The sequence below is a fragment of the Notolepis coatsorum genome (assembly GCF_963971535.1).
Source record: "Notolepis coatsorum genome assembly, chromosome: 19".
Lineage (NCBI taxonomy): Eukaryota > Metazoa > Chordata > Actinopteri > Aulopiformes > Paralepididae > Notolepis > Notolepis coatsorum.
In genome coordinates, this window is record NC_140183.1 from 28,310,113 (window position 1) to 28,322,927 (window position 12,815).

A 12,815-nucleotide genomic window follows, 5' to 3' on the forward strand; every position below is an offset into this window, starting at 1 on the left:
GGGGGGGGGTAGACACAGGAGGGAACAGGCAGGACACAGTGGAAGGGGTGCTATCTCACCATGGCCTCCTTGGTGTGCACCTCCTGGGAGGCTGAGGTGGCTACTTTCTGGATGATAGGGGCGATGTTGGTAGGGCCGTAGAGCTGGAGCTTGGGAAGGCAGTTCTGGTAAGCCTCCACCACCCCCTGGATACCTGGGGAGGAAACAGGGGAAACGGGTATTAAAGGGATACTTCACTTAAACATACATAGTGTCATAGACTTCGCAGGTTTTAAGGTGGAGCTGCGGTCTGTGTTGTGTTGGTCAGGGTGCTCTTTGCACACAGATTCCGCAGCACAACAAACACACAACAGAACGCATACATAACAAAGAGTAACATCACATCCACTGTGATATTGACTGAATGGAAAAACGCAGTGAGTGAGATGCTGAGTGCGCTCTCTCTCTCTCTCTCTCTATGTCGCTCTCTTTCTCTCTCTCTCTCTCAATGTCTTTTTCTCAATGGCTCTCTCTCTCTCTCTCTCTCTCTGAGTGCACGTGTGAGTGAGTGAATGACTGACTGAGGGAATGAATGAGTGACATTGCTGGTCATAGAGGTGCTTCACATCTAAAAACACACAGACCTGGAGTAATTGCAAGCAATGCAAAACACATGCACTTTTTTTTGCCATTTCTAGTAGAAATAAATGGGGAATTGTAGTATATCTGTAAAAATATTTAGTATTTAGGTCCTTCTATGTAGCTTACTATGTTATGAAATGGGAAGCTGCAATGTGATTTATCAGAGATGTGTGTAATGCCCCTATTGATCTCCATTAGTACTGCCTGCAATTTCTGCCTCCAACATCACAAAACAGAAAATCACTGGTGAAAAGCATTCTGGAATGGACTGAAATGTTTGTAATAAATCCTGAGAGAGAGTTCTCCAAATACATTACTACTGCCAAATCATCTTTCTTTCACCATAAAATCGATGCTTCTCCCAACCTGCACCCATTCCAAATGCGGAATCAAGAGCCTCGTCTTTCACTCTGTCATATTTCTCTCCCATGACAGATGCCGAAGCGCTGACACTGGTAACATCGAACCCATCCCACTTACATGTCAGCTGGACCTGATAATCTCTCCACTCTTCCAGACCATAGCACCAGACATCCTCCCATTCCTAACAGCAACCATCAACTCCTCTCTCAACTCCAGGGTGGTTCCCACCTCCCTAAAACAAGCCAGAGTCACACCGCTCATCAAAAAAACAACCCTGAACCTCACCGACATAGATAACTATCTCTATTCTCTCCTTCCTCTCTAAATCACGTGAACATCCAACCAGCTCACTGATCTATTACAGAACGACCTCCTAGACCCTAATCAATCAGGCTTCAGGACTGGTCACTCCACAGAGAGAGCCCTCATAGCAGTCACTCAGCAAGAGCAAAAGGCTCTCATCTGTCCTGAATGTCCTTGAGCAAGGCACTTAACCCCTAACTGCTCCCAATGAGCAGGTTGGCACCTGCACGGTTGCCTCCGCTGTCGGTGTGTGAATGTGTGTGTGAATGGGCGAATGTGTGGCATAAGTTATAAAGTGCTTTGGATCGAAATTGCTATATAAATGCAGTCCATTTACCATTTGTAATGTGTGTGAGTTCTGTGGAGACGGACTGAGACGAGGCTGAGTACGTTGAGAGCCTCTTTCTGCCACTTCAGTCACCCTCTTTGATTCCTGACTGTGCAAAACGCTCATTGATTCTCTCAGAGGTCGTTGCTAGTGGCTGCTTGGCACCTCTCTCTGACATGCTTTAAAATCCCTCATCCGTGCTTTAAAGGGACAGTGAACTGCCCCATAAGGAGACATTATTGATGCTAATGGAGGTGTTGAGTACAAGGGTCAAAGGTGAAATTTTCGGGCGATGACAGTAGACTCAGGGCTAGATCCACAAAGAATGGATTGCACGGGGGACCCTGATGTAAACAAGACAAGACAAGATCTAGCCCCAAGTATGCTACATTACACATTACAATTGCTTGATTTAACGTGACGTCCTTTAATCTAATGTTAATTTGATAAGTTGAATCTGTTCCCATCTTGTATTGTAAAATAATTGTTGCCATTATAGTATAAACCACACCCATTTACGAATCCAAATACAGTTAGTGTTAAAAACATCTGAAGCCTATCTTTTCACTGGAGTACAATAAACTTAAAATTAGGGATGTTCGACATTGGCTTTTTTACCGATACCGATATACCGATATTGTCCAACTCTTAATTTCCGATACCGATATCAACCGATACCGATATATGCAGGCCCCCCCCCCCCAAAAACTGAATAATTTCAGGTAATTAACATTACATATCTCTTGTTGTGGAATTAACACAACATTATGCATACTTTTGACAATAAATAAAATCTGAATTTGTTCTTATTTGCTTGCCTGGGTAAATAAAGGTTAAATAAATGTAAAAAATTTTATAAAATAAAAAGTTTTTTATAATTTTTTTTGATAACCGATACCGATCATTTCCAATATCACATTTTAATGCCAATATCGGTAGGCCGATAATATCGGACATCCCTACTTAAAATATATTCAGATTTACATGTAAGTTCATCAACTCATCAAACTATTCAAGAACATAAGCAAAGATACCTCTCATTTATATGTTTTCGTCTTTCATTGTTAAAAAACAATATTATATTGGATATTTGTTCATATGAACTTTTCATATTGCTCATAGGACTTGACTCATAGGACTTGACTTTTCAATCATTATTGAGGTCATCAGGTGGGCACCCTCCTTCCTTGGTCTTTCATTGATGATAGGCCCACAACACTCCAAGAGGGCTCAACGGAAACACCTGCCGCACCCCCCCCCCCCCCCCCACACTTTTATCCCTCCTGTTGGTTGATGGTCATCTTGCAGCCCAGTTGGGATCCTTTCTTTTCAACCTCAGCAGCCCTCTGACAGTGACCTGAGAGCTTGTCTGGGGGCCTGTCCTTGGACTCTCATCCCTTTCAGCATCCTGGTGGTTGATGTGGCCACAGGAGCACCTGTGTTCTCCAGCCCAGTTTAACTGCCTCAGCTGCTATGTCCTCAGTTTATTGCATTCATACGCTTAAAATAATTATATTGGTTCATATGAACTTTCCATATGATGTATGATGTGTGGATTTCTCCAAGGGGATCAATAAAGGAATATCTTATTTTATGAAATTACCTGATGGAAAAAAAACATTTATATGATCAAAACTCGGATTGGATCTTAGAAAAAGAGAGAGAGGGAGAGAGAGCGATAATTCCCCCCTACCACCTCCATTGGCTCCCGATGAAATACAGGACACACTTCAAAATACTTCTCATCACCTTCAAGGCCTCAACTTGTTCTGTTGTTTTTGTTTTGTTGTTTTGTTTTTATGTCATAGCATGAAGTGTCTTTAGCGCTATATAAAATCTGATGTAGTATTATTATTATTATTATTATTACCACCACACCAACACTTAACACACACTGAGAATGTCTTTCCTCGACAGTAGTCTATGCACCTAGGTGAGGGATTGGAGGGGTGTATGTCTTGTCACTGGCAGCCACACAGTGTGGATGAGAGGTTGCGTTCTATATCATATGTCATTGTACTGTCTGCCTCATTGTGTTGCATGCTTACTGTCACCTGAGCATACACTGTTAACGGATAGCTCTCTGAATATCTCTTCATATCTGCAATGTGGACATTAATAAATCATTGGAATGTATGTATGTGTATGTGTGCCTATATATATATGTGATGGAGAGGAAGGAAATGAGTGAGGTAGAGTAAGGAGGGAGAGAGAAGGAAAGAGAGAGAGAGTGATGGGAATAGAGAGGATATACTTAGTGTAGACTGAAGGACAAAGAGAGAGAGCGAGAGAGAGAACGTTTAATTTATTTTGCTTCTGACGTAATAATAACACTGGTCGCTTTTCAACCTATGGACATGCTTTCACAATATGTATAAACCATTTTAATTGTATTGAGATAGAGAGATGAGAGAGAGAGACACACAGAAATAGAGAGAGAGATACAGAGACATACAGACAAACAGAGAGAGAGAGAGTTGTTTGGTTATTTCCGGACAGACCAGAACCTCGGCACAGGGCTAAAACGGCACCCATTCGTGAATGTCCCAACTCAGCCAGAACACTGCTGTGTGCCAACGTCCCGAGGAGAGAACTGCATCATGGGGGACTGTTGATATCAGTCTATTCATAGTTGGGTGGTGGCCGATGGTGGAGGATAAGTCTGTATACTGTGTGTGTGTGTGTGTGTGTGTGTGTGTGTGTGTGTGTGTGTGTGTGTGTGTGTGTGTGTGTGTGTGTGTGTGTGTGTGTGTGTGTGTGTGTGTGTGTGTGTGTGTGTTTCAGTGAGAGCAATGCATTATCATGCCTCCCGTGTCACATTCTCACACCTGTCTCACAACCTCTGCCTGGGTTTTTCCACACTTGGATACCCTCAGGCACATCAGCGCTATCCGTAGTCGGCATATATTGTACTTTTACTTAAAGCTGCATGGGGTTGTACAATAATTACTGTCGTTATTTGAAACAAAGTGAACCAACATTGCTCTTAGAGGAGGCTTCTTTGAAACAAAGTGAACCAACATTGCTCTTAGAGGATGCTTCTTTGTATAGTAAAGGTGGTAAGGTAGAAGCACCACAAACACATCATTTCTAGTTTCAAACAGTGCTCCAGGGATCCAGTTTTTCCTCTTGCAACACTTTATTTATTCAATACTAAAGATATATCATACATAACTTTTTGGTGCAGCTTTACCACTTTGAGCACCACTCACGGCTAATCTCGGGTTTACGATTGTGACGTTGAAAGCCACGTCACGGCTTTTCTCGGGATTTTTTATTTTTTTTATTAGCGATCTGAAATCATATTGCATCACGCGAGCCTACCGTTGGAGATCCAGGGGCCACCGGCGATCAGATGTGAAAAAAGCGCCCCCTATCGTCTCCCAGATGGTAAATCACCCTTTTGGAATGGACTCAATGAAAATGGATGGGGGAAAAAAAATATTCCAGTCCACATTTTCCAGTCCACTGATGCAGCCGGAGTTACCAGAGTTCATTCTGGAGCCTCTGAGCCGCGGCGAGCATGGGTTATACTGTACACACGTTGGATCAATATACTTATCGATTTTTTCGAATGGTGATCAGGAATTGGAATATACCATTTGGATACGATCTGATGTCAGGTAAGAAATCTATGTTATCAGTGTTAGGATAATCAGACTCATTTTCATGTAGATATAAGCGTTTCCACTATATGTGATATGGCTGTTTTGACTGTAAAAGCCATGAGGAAATAATAGCAGCGATTATCAGCGCACGGCACGAGCGTGCGTGCGCACACATAATCTATCGACCATCTAGCGTTTATTTGAAAACTATTCATAAATAGACCGACAAATGATAACGTTCTGGAATATTCCAGTAAAAGGCATTTATCAGGGAATGTGTTGTTTTTTCTTCGAAACCGAGTGGTTTTCAAAATGCTATAAAAAGGAAATGAAGCGATAAAAACACAATCTGCTTTGCCAATGTTGACTGGAAAATGATTCTTTGATAAGCGATGGGCAGATTAGACACATAGCATAATTTAAAACATAGATTAGGCGATATTAACGTTACATGGGCCGTGGACCGTGGCATCAACGGGGTAAAAAGGAAAACACGGCCTGGCACTGAAAGTGTTAAGTAAACGATTAGTGCACTTGATTTTTTCCTTACTTTTTAATAGAAATGTTACACTGCACTAAACACCATCACATTCTGTGGTTTGTCCTGTATTTACATGGTATATTTTGACAGCCGAATATCATTCAAAATATGTAAAGCCGAATATCATTCAAAATATGTAAATAAAGTACTAATTGACCACAGGAAAAAAGGTACATAATGTACCTAATGTTATAGCCATAGGTCACATAATTACGTATTGTATCTAAAATGTAACGTGTACGTATTACAAAGTATATAACGTTAAATTAAATATTCAAGAAATTTTTACTTTTCACATTTTCAGAAAACCCTTACAGTATGTTCCCCTGCTGAGGATCAACCCCTAACCTTAACCCTAACGTTATGTCTTAACCATAAGCCTTAAGCAAATGTTAAAACTAACCTTAACTCTAAACTATAATCATAGTTAGATAATGGTGAGAGCAGTTGCCCGCAACAGCAATGATTTCACCATGACCTTGTGCTGTTCAAGTTGGTCATGAGCAGTAAAACTCCTGTTTTTATACATAAACAGATTGTTTATAGTAATACTGTGCATGATCATTACACTAGAGGTTCCAGTAGTGGGCAGCTTGAATTGCCAGGTCCAAAAACCAACGCTTTAAGGAGATCTTTTATTTTTAGAGCATTAACTCTTTGGAATAACCTGCCTCAAAACCTATGCTGCATTTACAGTAGATTCACTTTTAACACTGTAAAGTATTTTGTTTTGTTTTTTTGTTTTCTGTTTCTTAACTTGCATGTAATTTTAGCCATCTTAATTGTTAGCTTCATTATGCATTGTGTGTTGAGTACTGACTTTTAATAATTGTGTGTATTGAGCCATACTGTATTGTACCCATTCTGCAATCTGTTAATACAATTTTATGCAGATTGATTGATTGAATGAACGTTTTATTAACAGATTGCAGAATGGGTACAATACAGTACAGCTCAATACACACAATTGTTAAAGGGATGCAGACCAGAGAAAGACTTTCGTCTTGTTTACATCAGGGTCCCCCATTTTCAATTCATAATGAATTGTAAGTAAGGGTGCAACTTGCTCCGTGCAATCCATTCTTTGTGGATCTAGCCCAAGGTCTTGTGGACAGGGAAATGTATGGGGATTATTTTACTCATACAATGGCTGTTTGGTGAATTAAAAGGCTTAGAGGTGTCGTGGCTTAAAGGTGCCATTTGTCAATTGATTTTACAATCACTACAACTGAGATAAAGACAATTTGACATAATCTGGCAATTTACAAAAGGTAATTTCAATGTAGCTCTTGTTTTCAGTAAGACCCGAGTGGCACCCCCTATCCGACATGATAGCAATATGCATTCTGTTTCTAGTAACGTCATAGGACAATTTACTTACTTGACTTAAGCCTTTGCACTCCCTGCGGAGCATAGCCCACTGCCGATTTATTTCCATGTTGCACGGTTTTTGGCCTCCCGATCGATGTTGTGCCATCCCAGTCCAGCCTCTTTAATTTCCCCTTCCCAAGAACGGCGCCAGGTGTTTCGAGGCCTGCCGCGTTTCCTCTTTCCGAGTGGGTTCCATCGTAGGGCTTGCCGGGTGATGTTTGTGTCTTCCTTTCTCAGGGTATGGCCTATCCACATCCACTTTATCTTCTTTATTTCTTCTGGCGGGGGTAGTTGTTTTGTGCGCTCCCACAGGTCCAGATTTGTAATGACATTTGGCCATCTCACTCTTAGAATGCGGCGGAGGCAGGAATTTATGAAGGACTGTACTTTTTGCTTCAGCTCTACGGTTGTCTTCCAGGTCTCTGAGCCATACAGGATGACTGGTTTAAAGGGGAACTATTTTATTATTTCTTTCACTATTTGGGCAATTTTACACAATTCCTGTGAGTTTATGGAACACATCTGAAAGGTTTCTTTCAAACAAATTCATTGTTTTGTATTTTTTATCAAGTACTCAAAAACAGCATTTTTCTACCTCAGAATTTTAAGCCGTTTTGAGGCTGAGCTCCAACCACTGTGTGGCCTGGTGGCAACTGCCACATCAACTGCCACATTATTATGCAGCTGAGAAATCTCTGACATCACAGATATGCACATTTTCAGATGACTCAGTTCAGTGAGGGTGAATATTGTGAGAGGAGAATTGGAAGAATGCGCCAATATGAGAATTAGAGACATAGATCCTATTAATATAAGTCCACATAGCTAGGAAACAATGAAAAGGGCCATTTATAAGATAGTTCCCCTTTAACATTGGAGTTAAAGATCCTCAGCTTTGTGTTTTTATTTCGTGAGACCTCCATACTCGACCAAGTAGGTTGTATGCCGTTCTTGCTTTTCCGATTCGCACTCTGATGTCTTCTTCTGTGCCACCCGCTGTATCTACTATGCTCCCAAGGTAGGTGAAGAAGTTAGTTTCTTCGATGGCCTCTCCCTCTAGTTCAATGTTTTGCTGGCACTTTGTGTTGATCTTCATAATCTTGGTTATATATCGTATTTGCTTTCGCGTCCCGCTCTGAGCCTTATGAGATACCCCTTATCTCCTATGATACCTATTGTATCTCCAACGAAACAACTACATGCACCCCACCTGTATGGGGCCCCGCCCCTATGGTGGCACCGCCCATATAACCGTGACTCTGGTCACCAAAACACCCTTCCTCTATTTTCGTCCCAGCGTACTGGCTGCGTGCACCATACGTTAACTAGCAGGATGAAAAGATTAAGGAAGGTTCGTAATGTTGAGGGCTTACCGGAGGATTGTTTTTCCCTGGATTCTCCGGAGCTTGTTTCGGCGACGCATGAGACCTGTGCTGGTGGTTCCTCGTCTGACGGCGACGGACCGAGGGGCAGCGTACAAGGTTTGACTAACGAGTCGGCTTGTACAAAGGTGAGGTCTGTGTCAGTAGGCATCGATGTCGGTGTTGGTCGTGCTGTGGAGTATGTTTCGGCACCAGGGCCGGGGCGGCTTGGCGATCGTTCCACTGTAGTGGGCGATGTCCTGGCGATCCTGGAACATGCTGTTGACGCTAATGCTACTACTGCTTTTTCTGCTGACACTGATGTTGACGCTGGAATGTCTAATAATCCCCGCCGCGGGATTCCGCTTTTCCCTCCTCTTGCCAGCTTCATTAATGAAGGTCAGTCGGTGGTGGATGTGGGGGGGTTCGCTGAGCTCTATTTACCTTTTTTACGGGTGAAGGGGCTGACAACGGGGTGCAGGCCGGGGGTACCTTGGCTAAGCAGCCAGGTAGCTTCTTTTCTGTGCCCAGGCGGGGATGAACGACGTTCCGCCCGGCCGATGCTTGATAGCATATCGGCTCGGAGGGTGGCAGTATGGACGAATGAGTGGTATACTGCTGCAGGATGGCATTTAGCGGCGGCCAGTGTTATGGCTCAGCTGGCTACTTTCCTATCCAAGATGGCGTCGGGTTGTAGGTCTTTGGGTCCGACCGACATTGTAAACGTGATTCATGTTTGTGGTGTTATAGAGATCTTGACTCAGTCGCAAGCTATAACTGCGGGGAGGATTCGGATGCTATCGACTTTGGTTGTTAGGCATGTTTGGTTGGAGCAGTCTCCTCTTGGGGAAGAGGATAGGTTTTCTCTCCTCACGACTCCTTTTTCCACAGATAGTCTTTTTGGGCGTTCTGTGGAGGCGCAGGCGGTTATTGATCTGGGTCCTACACCGCCTCACGCTGTGCAGCCAGAGGTGGGAGCACGGTCTCGTCAACGACTGTGGCGAGATCCTCGACAGGCGGCCATGTTTCCCCCGCCAGTGGTGCCCTGGTTGGAGAGTCAACAGGGTATCGCGAGGCCGACAGCCTTGGCGGCCGAGGGATCGGCCATTTTGGGTGATTTCGGGTTTGGTAAACCAACCCGTCGTCATTTTGCCGCGAGCAGCCCGCTCCCCGTTCAATCCTCTCTCTGTTACCCTCAGAAGCGGGGCTCTGAGCGTTCTCCTTTGGCTGCGGGCCGCGAACCTTCATTGAAGCGTATGCTGCCCCATTCTTCGCTTCTCATGGGGGCAGGGGCTGACACCCAGTTGATGGCTGAGCCTGGGTCTGTCCGTGAGAATGTTCCGTCGTCGCGTGGTTGTGGGTGGGTGGAACCTGGTGTTACAGCTGCCACTAGCTCCAGTGGTCAGCAGGGGGACTCGGTGCCTCTTCTGTTGAATGCTCAGCAGGGGTTACCCCGGCTTCGCCCTCGCCAGGCGGGGTATCGCGCTGTTGCCTCCCACTCCCGTCAAACCGGCAGTGGTCTGCAAAGGAGAGGCGAGCGTGATTTGAGTGGTAGCAATATCACTGCAGGGCTTCGGCGTGTAGGAGCCCATGGGGTCCTCATGCCTTGCGTGTCTAGCTGCGGAACAACTCCTCAGCATGCGCTGGAGGGGTGTTCAGGGGGCGAGTGTGTGTCCACAAGTTTGATGACAGCTCCTCCCGTATCAAACCGGCCCTTTCTGTCGGGGTCCCCCCTTGGGTGCTTTGCACGACGGGGGGGACCGGGCCAACTATCTACTGTTCCTTGCGGCCCAGCGTCAGTTGACGGCGGGGGCGCTGTGGGATTATATTCACATATGGCGACGGGAATGCCCTGTGAGTCGGTGGATGCAGAGAACGTTAGAGGCGGGGCTGGTTTTGCAGTTCACACAGCCCCATCCTCCGTTCTCAGGTTTGGTGCCGACCCTATTATTAGGGTCAGACGCAGTGACAGCCCTGGCCGACGAGATCCAATCTCTGTTGGCGAAGCAGGCCGTCGTTGTGGTCCCGAGCGAGGACGCAATGTCAGGCGTCTACTCCCGTTATTTTCTGGTGCCCAAGAAAACAGGGGGGGTCAGACCTATACTGGATCTGTCCGCGTTCAATCGGTTGATTGTAGCGAGACCGTTCAGGATGTTGACCGTCCGACTCCTTCTGCTTGCTGTCAGGAGGGGGGACTGGTTCACCTCCATAGACCTGAAGGATGCGTATTTTCACAAAGTGCGTGGCGGCTGCTCTGGGGCCTTTACGTCGTCGGGGGATACGAGTCCTATTCTATCTCGACGACATTCTACTCCTCAGCCGTTCAGAGGAGGTTGCCAGGTCTCATACTCGGCTAGTGGTGGAATTCCTCACCAGCCTGGGTTTTGCTGTGAATTGGAAGAAGAGTACACCTCTTCCCAGTCAACAGGTGGAGTACTTGGGCTTGACATTGAGGTCGAGACCCATGATTGCGACCCTCTCGGAGCGGCGTCGGGGGGATCTCTGTCGCGCGCTCGAGGGTCTCCGTCTGGGAGGGACGGTTACGGCGCTGCAGGTGATGCGTCTGCTGGGCCTTATGTCAGCTGCTCACACGGTGGTTCCTCTTGGCCTCCTCTTTATGAGGAGGATACAGAGGTGGTTTCTCTCTCTGAGAATAGATCCGGTGAGGGGCAAAAGGAAATGGTTGACGGTTCCTTTTTCGATATGGGGAGATCTCGCCCATTGGAAGAGGCTGGGTATCCTCTCCATTGGGGTCCCCATGGGCAGCAGGGGCTCACACGTCACGGTCTTCACCGACGCCTCTCTCACAGGTTGGGGAGGGATGTGTCGGACCCATGCAGTGGGGGGCAGCTGGACAGGTCATGCTGGCCCGGCTACCCTGCATATCAATGTGTTGGAGTTGAAGGCGGTTCTTCTGGTCCTCAAACGGCTCCACCGCCTGGTGGTAGGCAGGCACGTTTTGGTCAGGACGGACAATGTGACGGCGGCGTATATCAACAAGCAGGGTGGGACTCGTTCCGCCCGCCTGCTCCGGGCGGCGCGCGAACTGTTGCTATGGGCATCCCGCAGGCTGCGCAGTCTGAGGGCGCTCCACGTTCCTGGTACGGAGAATGTGGGGGCGGATATAATGTCTCGGGGCGGTCTTCGTCGCGACGAGTGGGAACTCCGCCCCGACATAGTCAGACAGATCTGGGATCGGTTCGGGGAGGCCTCGGTAGATCTGTTTGCGTGCCGACGTTCTCACAAGTGCCCCTTGTGGTTCTCGCTCAGTCGAGCAGATCATCCCCCCTTGGGGGTGGATGCCTTCTCGACCTTTCCGTGGCCGCCCGGTCTTCTGTACGCCTTCCCTCCTGTACAGCTGTTGAGTCAGCTGTTGGAGCGGATACGGAGGGAGCGCAGGACGGTGATCCTGGTCGCGCCGGACCGGGGCACGTCAGTGTGGTTCCCGGTCTTAATCCAGCTTCTGGTCGCTCCTCCTTGGGTCATTCCGTGGTCAGCGACGGCCCTCTCACAGCACGACAGAGTGTTTTTCCAGCCTCCGGTGTTGGGTCAACGCCTGGTGGTGTGGCTGGTGGGAGGGTGAGTCTGGAGAGGATGGATCCCTCGGTGGTTGATACCATCCGGTGTGCGCATGCTCCCTCCACTGTCGCGGTTTACGCGGGCAGGTGGCGTGCGTTCCAAGAGTGGTGTAAGGGGGGGGGGGGCTGGGACCCAGTCTCCTGCCCCCTGGATGCTGTTCTGAGTTATCTCCAGTCTCTTCTTGGTAGGCTGTCGGCTTCGACGGTGAGGGTATATGCGGCAGCTATATCCTCCTATCATGAGGGTTTTGAGGGGACTGTTTTGTTCAGCCACCCTCTTGTGAAGCGTTCCCTGCTTGGCGCTTGGCGCGTAAGCCGGTGCAACGCTCCTTGGCTCCGACTTGGGATCTTCAGTTGGTCCTTGGTCTGTTGTCCTTGGCCCCGTTTGAGCCGTTCGAGCAGGCACCTTTGGGACAGCTGTCCTTCAAGACCGCGTTCCTACTGGCTGTCACTTCCGCTAAACGCGTAGGTGAGCTCTGTGCTCTCTCGGTACGTCCAGAGTGCCTGTCTTTTCGGACCGATTGCGGTGCCACTCTGCGACCTAATCCTGCTTTCGTGCCTAAGAATATCCGGAGTTCCTTCCGCTCCCGGGATGGTTCAGGCTTTTCGTCCTCCTCCTCACACTAGTGAGTTAGATGCGGGCCTGTCATGTCCAGTCCGTGCTTTGGGGATTTACCTCAGCCGTACTCAGGACTTCAGGGTTACCGACCAGCTTTTTGTCTGTTACGGTGGGGCTCGTGT

General features: G+C 47.1%; 1 protein-coding gene across 1 annotated transcript in view; it reads right to left on the reverse strand.

Moving 5' to 3' along the window:
- cpne4a (copine IVa) overlaps positions 1-12,815 on the reverse strand; it is a gene marked incomplete at both ends in the record, with an annotated part of 402,880 nt that overhangs the window by 14,088 nt on the left and 375,977 nt on the right. Inside the window, one exon of the mRNA XM_084336898.1 lies at positions 60-193. Coding sequence (XP_084193024.1) covers positions 60-193 — 134 coding nt within the window. The remainder of the gene's footprint in view (positions 1-59; positions 194-12,815) is intronic.